Source organism: Pan paniscus, chromosome 11 (genome assembly GCF_029289425.2).
Source record: "Pan paniscus chromosome 11, NHGRI_mPanPan1-v2.0_pri, whole genome shotgun sequence".
NCBI lineage: Eukaryota > Metazoa > Chordata > Mammalia > Primates > Hominidae > Pan > Pan paniscus.
This window is the reverse complement of record NC_073260.2, coordinates 1689207-1710764: the sequence shown is the minus strand read 5'-3', so window position 1 is coordinate 1710764 and position 21558 is coordinate 1689207. Positions and strand designations below refer to the sequence as shown.

The following is a 21558-nucleotide window of genomic DNA, read 5'->3' as shown; positions in this document are numbered from 1 at the left end:
GTGTGGAACTCTTTGCGTTTTTCTCATTTGGATTTGTTGAGCTTCTTAATTTTTTTGACTTGACTGCTGCCTTCCAGGGATTTGGGAACTTTGTGATGAGTACTTCATCTGCAGCGTGCGTTGTCTTCTCACCCCCGTCTGACGTGTCATTGCGTGGTAAACAGAGAGCTTTGCCATACAATTGCAGTTGCAGTGTGGATTAAAGGGACAGCACTTGAGGGCCGCTCCTCCCTTCTTGTTTTGATGATGGGTGTGAGCCGTCTTGGTAAGTGGCAGTAGCAGTACGGTGACCAGGTGGCACTCGGCATGGCTGATCCCGCCGTGCATTGCGGAGCAGCACTATGGCCCACCAAGAGGCCCATACGTGGTCTCTGGGAAGCTGCTCAGCTTTCTTATGGCAGGAAAGCAGCCACAGGCAATACGTAAACAAGTGGGGGTGGCTGTGTGCTGGTAAAACTGGAAGTGTTTGGAAACTGGAATTTGAGTTTCATATCACTCTTGAAACAGTCACGTACTTTTTTTTTTTTTTTGAGATGGAGTCTCATTTGGTTGCCCAGGCTGGAGTGCAGTGGCGTAATTTTGGCTCACTGCAACCTCTGCCTCCCGGGTTCAAGCAACTCTCCTTCCTCAGCCTCCCAAGCAGCTGGGAGGATTACAGGCACATGCCACCACACCCAGCTAATTTTTATATTTTTAATAGAGACGGGGTTTCGCCATATTGGCCAGGCTGGTCTTGAACTCCTGACCTCGTGGTCCACCCGCCTCGGCCTCCCAAAGTGCTGGGATTACAGGCGTGAGCCACCGGGCCCGGCCAAAAACATTCACATACTTTTTATGAGTTATGTATCTAAAAGTCTAAAAATCATGCTTAGCTTTCAGTTTGTACAGAAACAGGTGGCAGTCTGTAGTTTGCTGGCCCCCGATTGAGATCTAGTCATTGTTTCCAAAGCACCTTGTCTTTTGATGTAACATTTATTTTGTGTTTTAATTATTGGTCTTTTGGTCATCTCAATTGCTAGATTGTAAACTCTTTGAGGTTAGGGCTCTATTTATTTATTTATTTATTTATTTATTTTTTAAGAGACAGTCTCCCTCTGTTGCCCAGGCTGGAGTGCAGTGGTGCGATCTCAGCTCACTGCAGTCTCCACCTGCCAGGTTTAAGTGATCCTCCTGCCTCAGCCTCCCAAGAAGCTGGGATTACAAGTGTGTGTCACCACGCCCGGCTAAATTTTGTATTTTTAGTAGAGACGGGGTTTCGCCATGTTGGCCAGGCTGCTCTCGAGCTCCTGGCCTCAAATGATCCGCCTGCCTCGGCCTCCCGAAGTGCTGGGATTACAGGCGTGAGCCGCCACGGCCTGCTTATTTAGCTGTATTAGTTCTCCAACCCACTGAATGTTGCCTGGCACACTTCAGGGCCTTGATAGATTGTTGTGTAACCTGATACAAAAGGAGAAAGGGCCGGAATTGGCTTGCGCCTTTATTTATTTACATATGTTTTTGTGGCCCAGGGTGAATATTTTTGGAATTAACTGACTTCTCAGTGTAGACAGGAACCATTTATCCATTCGTGTGTTCCTTACTTTGTTGATTTTTGTAACAAGTACTTACTGCCTTCGTGTGCCAGCTTCTGCACTGGGAGCCACATGAGAATGCACGTGGCGTCTGCCTCGTACTTACAGAAGCCCTCGTGTCCTAGTTTTGAGAAAGACAAACAATTACACACTTTGGTAACTGCTATTAAAAGAGATAAAGAGGGTGTGACAGAAGCAGCGAAGAGGGCCTCCTGTCGATGGTTAAAGGAAGGTGTCTGTGTTTCCATCTCTGCTGCAGACGGATACACAAGTGTCTTTTTCACTCGATTCCAAATGGGATCTTAGAGAAGGGTTGGCTTTTGTACTTGCAGCGCTGAGTGGAGAGGTGGCTGTGATCTCCAGAAACGTGGCTGCAGCCCCACGTGGGCCTCAGACCCTTGAAACATGGCCATATCGAACTGAGATGTGCTATGTGAAATGCACACTAGATTTCAGAGGCTTAGTACGATAGTTCACACTCTTTTGGTACTAATTATTTTATATTGGTTACATGTTGATAATGTTTTGGATCTATACTGAGTGAAAGGCAATTTATTAAAATTAGTTACTTCTATTTTTACTTTTTTTTTTGAGACAGAGTCTTGCTCTGTTGCCCAGGCTGGAGTGCAATGGCGTGATCTCAGCTCACTGCAGCCTCTGTCTCCCGGGTTCAGGCAGTTCTCCTGCCTCAGCCTCCCGTGTAGCTGGGATGACAGGTGCCCACCACCACACCCAGCTAACTTTTTGTATTTTAAATAGGGATGGGATTTCTCCATGTTGGCCAGGCTGGTCTTGATTTCCTGGCCTCAGGTGATCCGCCTGCCTCGGCCTCCCAAAGTGTTGGGATTACAGGTGTGAGCCACTGTGCCTGGCCTATTTTTACTTTTTAAATGTAGATGCTAGAAATTTAAAATGATGTCTGTGGCATTTCCTATCTTTCTGTGGGACAGTGGTACCTGGCCTGAGGAACATTTCAAGTTTGTGCTGCGGGCAAGAATCCTGTGACCACGGGGAGAGGACGAGGGACTCATTCTCTGGACAATGGGCTGGAAAGTAAGAGGGCTGAATGGGAGCCCCGAGGAGCACTCCCGTTTTGTGGGAGAGAGGAGCTAGTCAGCAGGTGGAAAGCAGCCTTGGCTGCCCAACCCTGGAGCCTGGGGGAGGCCCCCGTGCGTGTGGGCTGGGGTGGCCTGGGGGAGGCCCCCGTGCGTGTGGGCTGGGGTGGTCTGGGGGAGGCCCCCGTGCGTGTGGGCTGGGGTGGCCTGGGGGAGGTGTGGCGCAGTTCTGTTGTTTTCACATCTCGCAAGGCACATGTGTTGTCATGAGCTCTGGCCGAGTTGGAGGCTGGGTTTGATCCCCTCACTGCCGCAAATCTTGTAACGTTGGATGTCTTAACTGATTTTCAGCTTTAACATTATCTCCTACTGTCTTTGAAAACAGGGCTATTCATGTTCAGCTTCTTCCTTACCTTTCTGTACCTTAAATTCCAGTCCCTCAGGTTTCCTTCTGCCTGTGCTGTTTCCAGTCCCCACGTGGCTGAGCCCGCTGCAGCAGGCTTTGGTCTCCACTAGTCCTCAGATGCCCTTTTGGTTATGGTCACCATTGACCTAGACATTGTCATTGGTTAGTTCTCAGCCTTCGTCTTACTGGTCCTTTCACCAGCATTTGTTATCGTAATTCAAGAAAAAAAACCTGGGATTAGTTATCTCCGTTTGGCTTCTAGAACACTGCACTCTTCTGGTTTCCTGCGGCCTCCTTCTTCCCAGTCCTGTTTGAAGGACCCACCTCTTAAGCCTGACTTCTAAATATTGATGTGCCCCAAGGCCCAGGCTGGTCCTCGTGTTGTGTGTGTCCTTATTCCCTGAGCTGTCCAGTCCTCTGTTGACCCCAGGCTCGTGCCCCAGGCTGACCTCTTTGCTGTGGCTCCAGGTTGACTCCATGTTGACTGCATGGAAAACTGATAGGCACCTTCTGCCCGGCATGAAACGCAGCTCTCTTGGTCTGCCTCTCGCCCCGCAGCACTAGACACCATCTGTAGAATGGCATTTCCCAGGAGACGCTGTCGGCTCTACCTTTATGACACAGCTTCTGCACTCCATGGCTGTGATGGGGTCCCAGCTTCTTCTCCCTGCTTTTTGGTGGCCCCTGTGCTCTCTGCTCAGGGGCAGCAGTCTTTGCCAGGTGTTGCTGCTCTGCACGCAGACTTCCTGTGGCTTCTGGGCTCTGCTCAGAGCCCGGCCCTTGCCTGCCTCTGAACTTCTTTCCTGTCACTTTTTCCTGGCTTACTGTGCTCCAGGTAACGTGGCCCCCTGGCTGTTGTCAGATGACTGTGGCCTTGCACTCTCTGCTCCCCGCCAGAGGCCCTGCCTGGTGATCTGGTAGCTTACACCTTCTCTTCATTCAGGTCTGTTCACCTGGAAGAGGCAACCTCAAGTACCATCTGTGGACACTCTTTTTTTTTTTTTTTTTGAGATGGAGTCTTGCTTTGTCACCCAGGCTGGAGTGCAGTGGTGCAATCTTGGCTTACTGAAACCTCCGCCTCCCAGGTTCCAGTGATTCTCCTGTCTCAGCCTTCCGAGTAGCTGGCATTACACGCGTGCGCCACCATGCCCAGCTAATTTTTTTGTATTTTTAGTAGAGACGGGGTTTCACCGTGTTGCCCAGGCTGGTCTCGAACTCCTGAGCTCAGGCAATCCACCTGCCTCGGCCTCCCAAGGTGTTGGGATTATAGACGTGAGCCACCGCGCCCAGCCGCATCTGTGGACACTTGCTCTCGCTCCCTCCTGCTTTCTTTTTCTTCAGAGCATTCGTACTCTTTGCATTGACTGTATGCTGGGAAACCACTCTGCCCTTCCTTCCCCATTTGTTTGTTGACACTTTTCTCAAGGACGAGCTTTCTTTCCCCTTTCATTTTTTTTTGGCATTACTATAGAATGGCTCCTGCGGTAATGAATTTGTACTTATTAAATGTGTTAAAATCTATTTTCACCATTTGTTCTTTTGAAACTCAAATTATTCCAATATGGCCAGTGAGAGCCCTTCAAACAGTATTGTTTGGGACAGCAAAATCGTAAGACCATATTGTATAATCTTCAGCAATTAAATCTGAACACCTAGATGAAATGAACTATACCTGGAAAACCCAAAAGAGTCAATGTTAAAACACAGACAGTGAAATTCAGTAAAGGAACTGGATATAAAATTGATACATTAAGTCAGTAGTCAGCTGGGTTGTGGTGGTTCACGCCTGTAATCCCAGTACTTTGGGAGGCTGAGGTGGGAAGACTCCTGGGCCCAGAAGTTTCAGACCAGCCTGGGCAACATAGAGAGACTCCTTCTCTCCAAAAAAAAAAAAAAAGAAAAAAATAGTTGGGCGTGGTGCCTCATGCCTGTGGTCCCAGCTACTTGGGAGGCTGAGGCGGGAGTGTCATCAAGAGGTTGAGGTTGCAGTGAACTGTGATCACAACACTGCACTCTAGCCAGGGCATTCGAGCACTTGGAACAGAAGACTTGAACTCTGGAAATACATTTGTTGTTCTTGGACATCATAAACATGTTAGTTCTCCCAAGTTAATGCAAAAACTTATCCTTTATGTCTGTAAAAATGCCAACAAGGAATCATTCTTAGTCCTGCCTTCCCCTCTCAAATTCAGCTGGTTCATCAGAAGATCCCGTCAGCCTCATCCTCAGGGTGCATCCCGTTTCCCTGACTACTCTCCCTCTCATGGCATCACTGTTGGGCCCAAGCCACCACAGTGCCCTGCTTGGATTATAGTAGTCACCCTTTAGCTGGTCTTCCTAGTTTTTCTGCTTATGAGCTGTACCATCTTATCCATTTGCCACCCAAAAAGCCAGAGACTGATCCTGGTTGTCGTATCGTGCTTGAGCTTCATCACTGGGGAAACTGGGCATCAGTGGGTTGAGTAGTGTCTTCCCAAATTCACATTCCCCTGTGACTTCAGAAATAGTGTCCTTCCAAATTCATATCCACCCGTGACTTCAGAAATAGTGTCCTCCCAAATTCAGATCCACCCGTGACTTCAGAAATAGTGTCCTCCCAAATTCAGATCCACCCGTGACTTCAGAAATAGTGTTCTCCCGGCTGGGCGCAGTGGCTCATGCCTGTAATCCCAGCACTTTGTGAGGCCAAGGCGGGTGGATCATGAGGTCAGGAGTTTGAGACCAGCCTGGCCAAAGAGACCAGCCTGGTCAACATGGGGAAACCCTGTCTCTACTAAAAATATAAAAATTAGTCGGGTGTGGTGACGGGTGCCTGTAATCCCAGATACTGCGGAGGCCGAGGCAGGAGAATTGCTTGAACCTGGGAGGCGGAGGTGGCAGTGAGCTGAGATCGCGCCATTGCACTCCAGCCTGGGCAACAGAGCGAGACTCCGACTCAAACAAACAAACAAACAAACAAAAATGTCCTCCCAAATTCAGATCCACCCATGACTTGAGAATGGGGCCTAATTTGGACGTAGGATCTTTGCAGATGTAATTAATTAAGGATCTTGAGATGAAGTCGTCATAGATTTAGGGTGGGCCCTAGATTTAGTGACTGGTGTCCATAAGAGAAGAGGACACAGACTCAGGGAAGAAGCCACAGCAGCGGAGGCAGAGGTGGGAGCCAAGTATTGCGAACCAGGGAGTGAGAAGATGGCCTACACCACCGGAGCTGGAAGAGGCAAGGAAGTGCTCTTTTCCTGGAGCCTTCAGAGGGACCACGCCCTGCCAGCAGCCGGATTTCACACTTCTGGCCTCCAGAACTGCGAAAAGATAAAAATAAATTTAGGTTGTTTTAAGTTAACCAATTTATGATACTTTGTTAAGGTAACTGCAGGAGATTAATGCTCTGGGCAAAGTGTACACGGAGTCTCTGTGTTACTTCTTACAATTGCATGTCAAGCTACAGTGGTCTCATTGTGGGACAACCTTTGAGGAACTGTGTTTTTATGGTGGCTGTGCCATCTAACATTCCTGCCAGCAGTGAATGAGGGTTCCAGTTTTTATATCATCGCCAACACTTGTTATTTTATTTATTTATTTTTTTTTGAGACAGGGTCTCACCCTGTCACCCAGGCTGGGGTGCAGTGGTGCAGTCACAGCTCACTGCAGCCTCAAACTCCCAGGCTCAAGTGATCCTCCCGCCTTAGCCTCCTTAATAGTTAGAACTACACAGGTGTGGGCCACAATGCCAGCTAATTTAAACATTTTTTTTAGAATGGGGTTTCACCATGTTGCCCAGGCTATTCTCAAACTCCTGGGCTCAAGCGATCTGCTCACCTTGGCCTCCCAAAGTGCTGGGATTACAGATGTGTAATTACAGGTGTACCTTGCCCAGCTGTTGTTCATTTTTAAAATTATAGCCAAACTAGGGAGTGTGAAGTAGTATCTCATTGTGGTTTTGATTTGCATGTTGCTGATGACTAATGATGTTGAACGTCTTTTCATGTTCTTATTGGCCATTTGTATGTCTTCTTTGTAGAAATGCCTGTTTAGATCCTTTGCCCATTTTAAATTGGGTTGTCTTTTTATTAATGAGTTACAGATGTTCTTTATATATTATAGAGGGAAGTCCCTTATCAGATATAGGACCTCCCGCTTTTTTTTTTTTTTTTTTTTTGAGACAGTTGCACTCTGTTGCCTACGTTGGAGTGCAGTGGGGTGATCACAACTCACTGCAACCTTGACCTCCTGGACCCAAGTGATCCTCCCAATTCAGCCCCCCAAGTAGCCAGGGCCACAGGCACATGTCACCACACCTGGCTAATTTTTGTTTTTTAATTTTTTGTGCAGACTGTGTTGATCAGGCTGGTTGAACTCCTGGGCTCAAGCGATCTTCTCGCTGCCATATGAATATGAATATGTGCACACCCGTGGTTCCAGCTACTCAGGAGGCTGAGGTGGGAGGATCACGAGCCTGGGAGTTCGAGGCTGCGGTGAGCTGTGATTGCACCACTGCACTCCAGCCTGGGTAGGTGACAGAGTGAGACCCTATCTCAAACAAAACAAAACAAAACAAAACAACCAGTGTTGACGATGATATGGAAAAACTGGAACCCTCCCAAAGTGCTGGGATTACAGGTGTGAGCCACTGCACCCAGACAGATGTAGGACTTGTAAATATTTTTTCCCATTTTGTGGGTTGTGTTTTCACTTTCTTGATAGTATCCTTTGAAGCACAAACATTTTTAATTTTGATAAAGTCTAATTTATCCCTTTGTTCTTTGTTGCTTGTGCCTTTTGTGTCCTATTTTAGAAACACTTTTGAAATTCAAGATTATGAAGATTTGTGCCTGTTTTCTTCTATGAGTTTTACAGTTTTAGCTCTTTTAATTAGATCTTTGATCTATTTTGAATTATAGTCACAGGCCACATAATGATGTCTCTGTCAGTGATGGACAACATATAAGATGATGGTCCAGTAAGATTATAATGGAGCTGGCCAGGTGCGGTGGCTCACGCTTGTAATCCCATCGCTGTGGGAGGGAGGCCGAGGCAGGCGGATCACTTGAGGTCAGGAATTCAAGACCAGCCTGGCTAACATGGTGAAACTCTGACTCTACCAAAAATAAAAATACAAAAAATTAGCTGGGCCTGTTGGCACACACTTATAATCCCAGCTACTTGGGAGGCTGAGGCAGGAGAAATGCTTGAACCTGGGAAGTGGAAGTTGCAGTGAGCCGAGATTGTGTCACTGCACTCCAGCCTGAGTGACAGCGAGACGCCGTCTCAAGAAAAGAAAAAAAAAGATTGTAGTGGAGCCGAAAAGTTCCTATTGCCCAGGACATGCTAAAGCTCTAGCAATAGGCGTTATGTGTCCTGCTCAGGTAAACAAACCTACTCTGCTATCAGTTGTCTAAAAGTCTAGCACATACAGTTATGTGCAGTACCTAATGCTTGATAATAAACTCCTATGTTACTGGTGTATGTAGTTACTATTCTGTACTATACTTTTTTACCATTATTGTAGAGTGTACTCCTACTTATTTAAAAAAAAGTTAACTGTAAAACAGTCTCAGGCAGGCCCTTCAGGAGGCGTCTAGAAGACACTGTTACCATAGGAGATGACGGCTCCATGCATGTTAGTGCCTCTGAAGATCTTCTAGGGGACAAGATGTGGAGGTGGGAGACGGTGATATGGATGATCCTGACTCTGTGTGGGCCTTGGCTAATGTGTGTGTTTGTGTTTTAGTTAATTTTTTTTTTGTAGAGATGAGGTCTTGCTATGTTGCCCAAGCCAGGCTGAAGTCATCCTCCTGCCTTGGCCTCCCAAAGTGCTGGGATTACAGGCATGAGCCACAGTGCCTGGCCAGTGTGTCTTAGTTTTATTTTTTTTGAGACGGAGTCTCGCTCTGTCTCCCAGGCTGGAGTGCAGTGGTGTGATCTTGGCTCACTGCAACCTCTGCCTCCTTGGTTGGAGCAATTCTCCTGCCTCAGCTCCTGAGTAGCTGGGATTACAGGTGTGCACCACCACGCCCAGCTAATTTTTTTATTTTTAGTAGAGGTGGGGTTTTGCCATGTTAGCTAGGCTGGTCTTGAACTCCTGACCTCAGGTGATCCACTCACCTTGGCCTCCCAGAGTGTTGGGATTACAGGCGTGAGCCACCGCGCCTGGCTAGTGTATCTTAGTTTTTAACAAAAAAGTGTAAGAAGTTAAAATTTTTTTTTTTTTTTTTGAGATGGAGTTTTGCTCTTGTTGCCCAGGCTGGAGTGCAGTGGTGCAATCTCGGCTCACCGCAACCTCTGCCTCCCAGGTTCAAGCGATTTTCCTGCCTCAGCCTCCTGAGTAGCTGGGATTACAGACACCTGCCACCACACCTGGCTAACTTTTCTGTACTTTTAGTAGAGACAAGGTTTCACCATGTTGGCCAGGCTGGTCTTGAACTTCTGACCTCAGGTGATCCATCCGCCTTGGCCTCCCAAAGTGCTAGGATTACAGGCGGGAGTCACCGTGCCTGGCCTTAGATGGTGCAGCCTACGTGTACAGTGTTTATAAAGCCTACAGTAGTGTATAGTGATGTCCTAGGCCTTCACATTCATTCACTACTCACTCACCCAGAGCAACTTCCAATTCCAGCCCTGCAAGCTCCATTCATGGTAAGTGTCCCATACAGGTGTCCCTTTTTTATTTTTTATACTGTATTTTTATTGTACCTTTTCTATGCTTAGATATATTTATATATGCAAATACTTACCATTATATTCCTGTCGCCTGCAGTATTCAACACAGTAACATGCTGCATAGGTTTGCAGCCCAGGAGCAATAGGCTCTACCCCATAGCCTCGGTGCATAGTAGGCACCTAGGTTTGTGTGAGTACAGTCTGTGATGTTCACAGAACACTGAAGTTGCTTAACGTTGAATTTCCCAGAAGGTATCCTCGTAGTTAAGTGATGCATGGTTGCATAAAGCACCTAAGACAGTGCTTGGCACACGGGAAGACTAAGGGCTTGATTTTCTCTTTCTTTTTTTTTTCTTCTGAGACAGAGTTTTGCTCTTGTCGCCCAGGCTGGAGTGCAGTGGTGTGATCTCAGCTCACTGCAACCTCTGCCTCCCAGGTTCAAGCGATTCTCCTGCCTCAGCCTCCCGAGTAGCTGGGATGACAGGCATGTGCCACCGTGCCCAGTTAATTTTGTATTTTTAGTAGAGATGGGGTTACTCCATGTTGCCCACGCTGGTCTCGAACTCCCGACCTTGATCCGCCTGCCTCGGCCTCCCAAAGTGCTGGGATTACAGGCGTTAGCCACTGCCCCTGGCCGATTTTCTCATTTTCACTGGTGCATAAAATAAGCAAAGTGATTTTCAACAAGTCAGACAATGCCAGTACTGGAACTTCTCGTCCTTGATGCATTTCTCAGAAGGTATCCCCATTGCTGAGAAACACTTCCCTGTGCTTTTTGTATATGGTATGAAGCAGGGGTCCATCTTCACGCTTTCGCATATGGCTCTCCCGGTGTCCTAGCACTGTTTGCTGAAAAGATTCTCCTTTTATTGAATGGTCTTCATGGCTTCGTTGAAAAATTAATTGACCATAGGCTGGGCGCGGTGGCTCACGCCTGTAATCCCAACACTTTGGGAGGCTGAGGTCAGGAGTGCGAGACCAGCTTGGCCAACATGGCGAAACCCCATCTCTACTGAAAATACAAAAATTAGCCTGATGTGGTGGTGGGTGCCTGTAGTCCCAGCTATTCAAGAGGCTGAGGCAGAAGAATCGCTTGGATGTGGGAGATGGAGGTTGCCGTGAGCTGAGTTTACACCACTGTAGTCCAGCCTGGGCGACAGAGCGAGGAGACCCCACCCCCCACCCCTTACCACCTCCCCCCCACCAAAAAAAAAAGAGAAAAATTAATTGACCATAAATATGTGAGTCTGTTTCTGAACTTTCAGTTCTCTTCCATTGATCAGATGTTGTTCCTTAGGCCAGTACCACAGTGTCTTGATGACTTTACCTTTGTTGTAAGTTTTGAAATGGAGAGGTTTGAGTCCTCCAAGTTTGTTCTTCTTTTTCCAGATTGTTTTGGCTATTCTGGGTCTCTTAAGTTTCCATATGAATTTTAGGTCATCCTGTTAGTTTCTGCACAGAAGCCAGCTGGGGCCCAGTGAGGTGGGCCAGACTGGAGAGGGTGGCTGGGGAGGCAGTACATGCCTGAAGGCTTGAGTAAAGGCTGGGCCTGCCATGCCCCAGAACATGGCATTATCTGGACAGACACCAGGAGAAGCACGTTAGAGCTGAACAGGGAAGTGAACAGTGCACATGGTTCTGAGCCCACAGGGTGGTCAGAGTTTGGGCCAGGTGGTGGGGTGCAGCCAAGCTGGGATGCTGATGCTTATGGCTTAGACAGGCCAGCGTGGACAGCAGAGGTGGTGTCAAGGACCTTGGTATTCAGGGACTGCAGCAGGAAGGTACCAGGTGGTTAACTGTTTTTTCCTTTCTTTTCTTTTTTTTTTTCGAGATGGAGTCTTGCTCTTGCCACCCAGGCTGGAGTGCAATGGCATGATCTCGGCTCACTGCAACCTCCTCCTCTCAGGTTCAAAAGAGTCTCCTGCCTCAGCCTCCCAAGTAGCTGGGACTACAGGTATATGCCACTACGCTTGGCTAATTTTTGTATTTTTGTATTTTTTTATTTTTAGTAGAGACGGCATTTCACCATTTTTTGGCCAGGCTGGTCTCGAACTCCTGACCTCAGGTGGTCTGCCCGCCTCAGCCTCCCAAAGTGCTGGGATTATAGGCGTGAGCCACTGCGCCTGGCCGTTAACTATTTTCAAGCACTACACTGGCAACCTCACTGGTAGAGGCTGCTTAAAAAAGACCTCCTTACTGCCCAGCAGACCAGAACTATTGTTACCCATGAAAGGACCCAGGAATCTTACCTATGGAGTTTTCCTTAATGAGGAAGATAAAATACGTTGCATATATTAGTTGTCAGTCAGTGCTGTTGAAGAATGAATGAATGAGTTCACAATAATTACCATTTACATGAAGATGCTAATAGTGTTTTTTATGCAGGGGTCCCCAAACTCCAGGCTGTGGAGTGCTGGTCAGTGGCCCATTAGGAACTGGGCCACCCAGCAGGACTTGAGCGGCAGGCTTTGAGTTGAGCATCCCTGCCTGAGTTCTGCCTCTGCCAGATCAGCAGTGGGATTAGACTCTCATAGGAGCGAGGACCCTGTTGTGAACTGCGCATGCGAGTGATCTGGGTCGCATGCTCCTTATGAGAATCTAGTGTCTGAAGATCTGAGGTGGAACAGTTTCTTCCTGAGCTACCCTCCTCACCTTTTGTCCGTGGAAACATCGTCTTCCATGAAATGAGTCCCTGGTGCCAAAAAGGTTGGGGACCACTGTTTTAAAGTAATGATAAACTGAAAGATCACTGATTATCAGTGATATAAAAATGTTTTAATGCTTTATGATATATCTACTTTATGAAATACACTGCCATTCATGTGATAACTGAAGAATATGAAGACATGCTGGAATATTCAAGGGAAAAATTGTTTATATAGCTGATAACCATATAAAATGTGTACATATGGCTGGGCGCAGTGGCTCACACCTATAATCCCAGCACTTTGAGAGGCCGAGGTGGGCGGATCACCTGAGGTCAGGAGTTCAGGACCAGCTTGGCCAACATGGTGAGACCTCATCTCTACTAAAATTATAAAAATTAGCTGGGCATGGCAGCGTGTGCGTGTAATCCCAGCTACTCAGGAGGCTGAGGCAGGAGAATCACTTGAACCTGGGAGGTGGAAGTTGCAGTGAGCTGAGTTTGCACCATTGCACTCCAGGCTGGGTGACAGAGCGAGACTCCATCTCAAAAACAAAAACAAAAACCAAAAATGTATAGCTATGAAGAGACACTGGAAGGAAATGGGAGATTTTGGGTTAGAGTGATGACACTTAGATTTCGAAGTTTCCTGTTAACTATTGTCTTCCTAATCAACACAGGCTCCTGGCCCTGTGCGGATCTATCTAGAGGCACAGTGCCCATGCTGGGCTTCGCTTTCTTGACTGCCTTGTGCCCAGGCTGGGCCTGCGCTGTGGACTGGAGGCAGGGGCATATGTCCAGGGGACATGTGTACACCCAGGAGGCAGGGGGCATGTGTCCAAGGGCCGTGCTGGGCCTCTCCCTGCTTCTCACCCACAGCTGGGTGCCCTTCCTTTTTTTTTTTTTAATTTTAATTTTAATTTTATTTTTGAGACAGCGTCTCGCTATTCCCCCAGGCTGGAGTGCAATGGTGCCATCTTGGCTCACTGCAACCTCTGTCTCCCAGGTTCAAGCGATTCTCCTGCCTCAGCCTCCTGAGTAGCTGGGATTACAGGTGTGTGCCACCACGCCTGGGTCATTTTTGTATTTTTAGTAGAGACAGGGTTTCACCATTTTGGCCAGGCTGGTCTTGAACTCTTGGCCTTAAGTGATTTGCCTGCCTCAGCCTCCCAAAGTGCTGGGATTACAGGTGTGAGCCACCGTGCCTGGCCACCCTTTTACTTTTGTCTGTTCATCCTGCAAGTGCAAGGTACCTGCTCCATGCTGTGGTTTGGGGGGTGTAGCAGTGAACAAAACAGATGGAACTTGTGTGTCATGGCCGGTGTAGACAAGGAAGGGCACATGGGCAGTGGTGTGGGGAGCGTGTGGCTGCAGTCTTGAGGAAGCAGCAGGAGCGAGGCGTGGGGCAGCCAGCTCAGCTGAAGAGGGGTGATTGTCTCATAGGCTTCTCCTAGAGGGACCACTGGGAGATTCTGAGCAGAGGAGTGGCGGAATGTGACTTCTGTTTTAACAGTGTCTTTCTCGTGGCAGTGTTGAGAGTTGGCTGCAGGGGTGCGGCAGGTGAGGTGAGAGGCTGTCGCGGTCGTTAGGATGAGAGGGTGGTGGTTTGAGTGGAAGTCGGCCTCCCAGGGTGCTGGGATTGTAGGTGGGAGCCAGTGCACCTGGCTGCTTTTTTTTTTTTTTAATAAAATTTTTTTATTTTCAATTTTTGTGGGTACATAGTAGGTGTATTTATTTATGGGGTACTTGAGATGTTTTGATACAAGCATACAGTGCATAACAATCACACCAGGGTAACTGGGGTGTCCATCACCTCAAGCGTTGATCCTGTTTTACAGACCATGCAGTTCTACTCTTGTAGTTATTTTAAGATGTGCAATAGACCATTGTTGACTCTGGTCACTTTGCTGTGCTATCAAGTACTAGTTCTTACTCTGTGTTTTGTGCCCATGAACCATTTCTGCCCCCACTCCCCACCTCCACTCCACTGCCCTTCCCAGCCTCTGCAAACCATCCTTCTACTCTTTTTTTTTTTAATACTGCTTCTACAAGTGATAGCCCCTAGACGTCCTTCTACTCTACCATCTCCATCAGTTCAGTCATTTTAATTTTTAGCTCCCACAAATAGATGAGAGCATGTGAAGTTTGTCTTTCTGTGCCCGGCTGATTTCACTTAACATAGTGACCTCCAGTTCCATCCTAATTGCGGATGACGGGATCTCATTCTGTTCATGGCTGAATACTGCCTCATTGTGCCTGTGCGCCACGTTTTACCTTCTGCTTCTTTCATTCTTCCTCCTGTCACTCGCGGCTCTTCCTATCCAGAATGGTCTTTTTCTCCATTTGGTCTCACTTTGTCACCCAGGCTGGAGTGCTGCGGCGTGATCTTGTCTCACTGCAGCCTCCGCCTCCTGGGTTCAAGTGATTCTTGTGCCTCAGCCTCCTGAGTAGCTGGCATTACAGGCTGGTGCCACCACACCTGGTTAATTGTTGTATTTTTAGTAGAGACGGGGTTTCACCATAGTGGCCTGGCTGGTGTCGAACGCCTGAGCTCAAGTGATCCACCTGCCTCAGCCTCCCAAAATGCTGGGATTAGAAGCGTGAGCCACCGCACCCAGCGCCCAGAATGGTCTTTTTCAGACTTCAGAATTGCTTTCCCTGGTTCTTGTATCTAAGGTAGCTTCTCCTGTGTTTCTGTCCCTTTACCTTGGTTTATTTATCATCATCTGCAATTTTTTGTTTTTTTTTAATGGCTTTTTATAAAATTGCATAGAAAAAGGAATTTTTCTTTTTTTTTGAGACAGGGTCTTGCCCTGTAGCCCAGGCTGGAGTGCAGTGGTGCGACGTTGGCTCACTGCAGCTTCAACTTCCCAGGCTCAAGCGATTTTCCCACCTCACCCTCCTGAGTAGCTGGGCCTACAGGTGCATACCACCATACCTGGCTATTTTTAAAAAAATATGTGTGTTTGTTTGTAGAAACAAGGTCTCACTGTGTTGCCCAGGCTGGTCTCAAGCTTTTGACCTCAAGGGATCCTCACACCTCAGCCTCCCAAAGTGCTGGGATTATAGGCATGAGCCACTGTGCCAGCCCAGGAACACTTCTGTGGTTGTCTTTTCTCTTGGGCTGGAGTGGAACTGCTGAACCATCATAGACACATCCTGCAAGCCCACACCCTCTTTCCTTGAGTTTGAGTCAATTGAATGTGTGTAAAACGGCATGTCATTATCATCTTATTTGGTTTTTCTTATTTTTCTTACTAATGTTGAACATCTAAATACATTATGTTTGTTGTGCCATCAAATACTAGATCTTATTCCAGGGTTTTCCTCCCAAAACATAATGTATTTTTCTTATTTTTGGTTTTTCTTCTTTTCTTATTAATGTTGAACATCTCCAGTGTGGTACTTGGCTTTTCTGTGAAATGTCTATAGATGTCCTTTGCCCATTTTTTCATGCTTTGTGCTTATTATTTTGCAGTTCTTTGTATATTCTTAATTTTTTGTTGTTTCAGTGTATTATGAATATATTCTCCTAGTTTGACAGTCCTTTTTGTATTTCTAAAATTAATTAATTAATTAATTAATTATTTTTAGAGACAGGGTCTTGCTATGTTTCCCAGGCTGGACTTGAACTCCTGGGCTCAAGCAGTCCTCCCACCTCAGCCTTTCAAGTAGCTGGGAATGAAAGTGTGTGCCGCCATGCCTGGGTCCCTTTAAAAAAATTTTTTTTTTTTTTTGGAGACAGAGTCTCTGTTGCCCAGGCTGGAGTGCAGTGGGTGCAATCATGGTTCACTGCGGCCTTGACCTCCCTTGCCTAGGTGATTCTACCACCTCAGCTTCCCGAGTAGCTGGGACCACCTACTACTGATGGTCCACCATAGTAGGCATGTACCACCACACCTGGCTAATTTTTGTATTTTTTGCAGAGATGGGGTTTCTCTATGTTGCCCAGGCTGGTCTCAAACTCGTGGGCTCAAGTGATCCGCCCACCTCGCCCTCTCAAGTGCTGGGATTACAGATGTGAGGCACTGCGCTTGGCCCCCTTTTGTATTTTAAGAGACTTCTCTTTCTCTTGCAGTCCAAAATGTATTTACCTAGATAGGTAGTGCTTAGCCGAGGTTTTGTTTTTGGCATGTAATTGACCTTTTTCTGTGATTGACCTTTTTCTTTTTTTAACGTAAATCATGTGAAGCAGGGATTCGATTTCATCTTTCTTCATGTGCCGGTGTGGTGGCTCACACCTGTAGTCCCAGCACTTTGGGAGGCTGGCAGGAGAATCGCTTGAGCTCAAGAGCTTGAGACCAGCCTGGGCAACAAAGTGAGACACCATCTCTACAAAAAAATACAAATATTAGCTGGGCATAGTGGCACGTGCCTGTGGTCCCAGCTAATAAGGCTGAGGTGGGAGGATGACTTGAGCCTGGGAGGCAAGCAGAAGTTGCAGTGAGCTGAGATTGCACCACTGCCCTCTAGCCTGGGTTACAGAGCCAGACCCTGTCTCAAAAAAAATTTTTTCCTCATCTTTCTTCATGTGTGTAATCATTTTTTCCTAGCTTTAGGTATTGAACAAGCCCTCCTTTCTTCGTCAGCCTGTCATACCGTATCCCACAGTTCAAATGTGTGGGAGTTTCCGTTTTGTTTCTGTTTTTTTAGAGACAGGCTCTCACTCTCTTGGCCAGACTGGAGTGCAGTGGCGTTCTGGATATTTTTGGCCACTTATTCTTCAATATTAACTCTAGAATCATAAAATTTCATGAACAATCCTGTTCGGATATTAATTGGAATTGCACTGAATCTATGGATCAATTTTGTGTGAATCCACATCTTCACAATATATCTGACTATTTGTGAGCATAGTATATTTCTCTCTTCATTTAGTTTTTAAGAAATATTTCTATGAAATTTTACAATTTTTCCTGTAGAGGTCTTGCCATCTTTTGCAGGTTTCTTTCTAGATAACTGATGATTCTCTGATGCCATCGTAAGTGATGGCTTCTCTTTAATTACAGCAGCTCATTGTTTCCTGCTGTTGTAGAATAACCACACAGCTGACTACTGAGTATTTAACCTTTCCTACCATCATCTTGCTAAGCTCTACTATTATTTCTAATACTTTGTAGAACATATAATAGCAGTTTTATTTCTTCCTTTCTAATCCCAGGCCTCAGATTCCTTGTCTGATTGTACTGGTTAGGACACGATATGATGTTGAAAAGAAACAATGCTAGTGGATGTTTTTATTCTTGGTTTTGTCTATTTTTATGACTTTATTAAATTTTTAGTTTGAAATAATTTTAGACTTACAAAAAAAGTTGCAAAAATAATACATAGAATTCCCATAGACCCTTTTACCCAGATACCCCAAGTGTTAACATTTTACCACATTTGCTTTATCATTCTATATATCTATCCATCTCTCTAGTTTCTGTTTGCTTTTCATGATTATTCTTGATTTTAAAGGGAATGTTTCCAATATTTTCCTATTTAGGATGGTGTTTATTTTTTTAATACTTGAAAACTATTTTTTTCCTAGACTGCTCAACAGAACTATACTTTTTTATTGGAGTAAGGAAATGCTCTTCCATTCCTAATTTACTGAGTTGTAAAAATCATACTTGAGTATTGAATTTTACCCCAGGTAGTTTTTCTACATCTTTTTTTTTTTTTTTTTTTTTTTGAGACGGAGTCTTGCTCTGTTGACAGGCTGGAGTGCAGTGGCGCAATCTCGGCTCACTGCAACCTCCACCTCCTGAGTTCCAGCAATTCTCCTGCCTCAGCCTCCCGAGTAGCTGGGACTACAGGTGCGCACCACCATGCCTGGCTAATTTTTGTATTTTTAGTAGAGGCAGGGTTTCACCATATTGGCCAGGCCGGTCTCAAACTCCTGACTTCAGGTGATCCACCCACCTCTGCCTCCCAATTAAAGGCGTGAGCCACTGCACCCGGCTGTTTTTCTACATCTTTAAAGAAATCTATTTTTTTTTCTCTTTTTTGAGATGGAGTTTCCCTCTTGTTGCCCAGGCTGGAGTGCAATGCTGCAATCTCAGCTCACTGCAGCCGCCGCCTCCTGAGTTCAAGTGATTCTGCTGCCTCAGCCTCCCAGGTAGCTGGGATTACACGCATGTGCCACCATGCCCAGCTAATTTTATATTTTTAGTAGAGACGAGGTTTCACCATGTTGGTCAGGCTGGTCTCGAACTCCTGACTTCAGGTGATCTGCCCACCTCGGCCTCCCAAAGTGCTGGGATTACAGGCATGAGCCACTGCGCCTGGCCAAGAAATCTATTAATGTGGTGAGTTACCCAACAATATCTGCTGTTAGTATATATATATATATTTTACACATTGTTGAATTCAAATTGCTGATATTTTTGTTTAGATATTTTTTTTCCAGACAGGGTTTCACTCTGTCACCCAGGCTGGAGTACAGTGTTGAGATCTTGGCTCACTGCAACCTCTGCCTCTTGGGTTTAAGTGATCCTTCCACCTCAGCTTCCTGAGTAGCTGGGACTACAGGCACATGCCACAATCCTGAGCTAACTTTTGTATTTTTTGTAGAGATGGAGTCTCTCCATGTTGCCCAGGCTGGTCTTGAACTCCTGGGCTCAGGTGATCTGCTTACCATGGCCTCTCAAAGTGTTGGGATTATAATAGGTGTGAGGCATCGCACCTTGCCTAGAATTTCTTTTCTTTTTTGAGACAGAGTCTCGCTCTGTTGCCCAGACTGTAGTGTAGTGGCATGATCTCAGCTCACTGCAACCTCCGCCTCCCAGGTTCAAGCAACTCTCCTGCCTCAGTCTCCTGAGTAGCTGGGATTACAGATGCCTGCCACCACACTGGGCTAATTTTTTGTATTTTTAGTAGAGATGGGGTTTCACCATGTTGGCCCAGCTGGTCTCGAACTCCTGATCTTGTGCTGGGATTACAGGTGTGAGCCACCGCGGCTGGCCTGAATTTTATTTATTTATTTATTTATTTATTTATTTATTTATTTTTTGACAGAGTCTTGCTCTGTCACCCAGGCTGGAGTGCAATGGTGTGATCTCTGCTCACTGCAGCCTCTGCCTCCTGAGTTCCAGTGATTCTCCTGCCTCACCCTCTTGGGTAGCTGGGATTACAGGTGCACGCCACCATGCCCGGCTAATTTTTGTACTTTTAGTAGATACAGGGTTTTGCCATGTTGGCTAGGCTGGTCTCGAACTCCTGACCTCAGGCGATCACCTGCCTCAGCCTCCCAAAGTGCTGGGAATACAGGTGTGAGCCACTGCGCCCAGTCCTGGCCTGGAATTTTTAACCTATATTTATTGTATAGATATCCACTCATTTTATTATCTCTTTCCTGTTCCTTTCTTTGAATTTATTTTGTTATTCATTTGTACCTTCTTTAGATGGATTTGCTGTTAGCCTGTTAATTTGGGGGCTTTCTTTGAAGCTACAGCCTATGGTTCTTGTTCTGATAGTTGGCTTGAGCAGGAAGAGGCAGTAATGATGGGGTGATGTGGGCCATATGGCTGGTTAGGTGTCGATTCTTGACAAGATCCTGGTTTTTGTTGTGAGTGGTGGGTTAATGGGTGCTGACCAGGTGAAGAGCAGCACGGAGCAGTGGTAGCAGCGTCCTGTGTGCTGGAGTGGACTGCTCAGAATCCTCAGCACACTTGAGGTCCAGAGAAGAAAGAAAAAGAAACATAAACTAAATAGTAAGAAAAGGTGCATATTGCAGAGTAAAAGACTTCCCATCTCCGTTTCTGCTCTCAATCTTACTTAAACATGTCACACTATTAATAATTTCTTATAATTCATTCCAAAAAGATGTTTGTGCACATACCAGCATCTTTCTGTTCTCTTACACGAGTCTTGGTATCATAGACACCCTGTTCTGTGATTTCCCATGCGAGCACACCAGCCTTTTCTTACCCTCTGCAAGGGCTTTTGGATATTCCCTTGTAGGGGAATAACAATGTCTATAACTAGCCTTCTGTGGGCGGGACTCAGATCCTCTCACCTGGAGAGAAGGTGGAATGCATGTCCTTGTTCCCTGTGATCTGGGGAACTTTTGCTAGTACATCTGTAGAGTAAGCTACACATATACCATTATTCGTATTATATGTACTATGTATTATTACTACAAACAATAAGTACTATATAGTATATGCATAATAAATTCTGCAAAAACTTATCTTACAGATTATATATTTTACAGATTATATATAAGTAAAATTATACTACCAATAGAGAATTGCTCAACCAAGAGGTATGTACTTTTTTTGTTTCAAGAGATGGAGTTCTCATTGTGTGGCCCAGGCTGGCCTTGGACTCCTGGGCTCAAGTGATCCTCCTGCCCCAGTCTCCCAAGGAGCTGGGACTACAGGTGCATGCCACTGAGCCTGGTGGTGTGTGTTTTCAAAATTTGGTAACTATTGCCAAGTTGCCCCCAGAGAGATTTTATTAAATGAGAATTGCCTGTTTAGCCATACTTTTTTTTTTTTTTCTTTTGAGACTGAGTTGTGCTGTGTCGCTCAGGCTGGAGTGCAGTGGTGTGATCTCTGCTCACTGCAACCTCAGCCTTTCGAGTAGCTGGGATTACAGGCGCCCGCCACCACACTCGGCTAATTTTTGTATTTTTAGTAGAGACTGGGTTTCACCATGTTGGCCAGGCTGGTCTCGAACTCTGGAGCTCAGGCGATCTGCCCCCTTGGCCTCCCAAAGTGCTGGGATTACAGGCGTGAGCCACTGCGCCTGGCCCGATACTCTCATTTACAGACTTTAATTTTTTTTTTTTTGCCAGTTCAATAAGTGGAAGATGGCGTCTTTGTTGCTTTAAATGTATTTTCAGTTGCATTTGTTTTTATTAGTCATATGCATTTATTTCCCTTAGTTTGCCTTCTCTGTTCTTTGTCCATATGGGGGAGGGAGCCGAGGTGGAGGGCAGGATTCTCTTGGGTTTCTGTGTGGGCTGCAGATAGGTTTGTAAATGACCACGCTCTGTTGCCTTAAGATGGATCTGTTGACATTGTGTTTTCTACATTTGAACTTGGAGTCCCATGTCTGGGTTGTTTGCTCTTGGCTGGGTGGAACCTGTGTACTTAAAGAGGAATCACTTGCATTGCTTTTCGGACACGGTGTTTTGTCGGTGCGTCTCCTCCCTGGCTGGTAAGCACAGCTTGCGGGTCTGGCTCTGTTGGACCACCCACTTTGCAACTCTTGGGCAGTCAACACTGA

General features: G+C 46.3%; 1 protein-coding gene across 23 annotated transcripts in view; it reads left to right on the top strand.

Annotated features, from left to right (window-relative positions):
• EHMT1 (euchromatic histone lysine methyltransferase 1) overlaps positions 1-21558 on the top strand; it is a 226910-nt gene that overhangs the window by 24687 nt on the left and 180665 nt on the right. The window contains exon 1 of one of the 23 annotated variants that reach the window (XM_063594061.1): positions 2527-2624. The exons of 20 other annotated variants lie outside the window; for them this stretch is intronic. In XM_063594061.1, the coding sequence (XP_063450131.1) occupies positions 2613-2624 (12 nt within the window). In that variant the 5' untranslated portion in view covers positions 2527-2612. Of the gene's footprint in view, positions 1-2526; positions 2625-21558 lie in introns of those variants that run through there. 2 more of the 23 variants (XM_008970161.5, XM_034929674.3) reach the window with 2 other exon arrangements.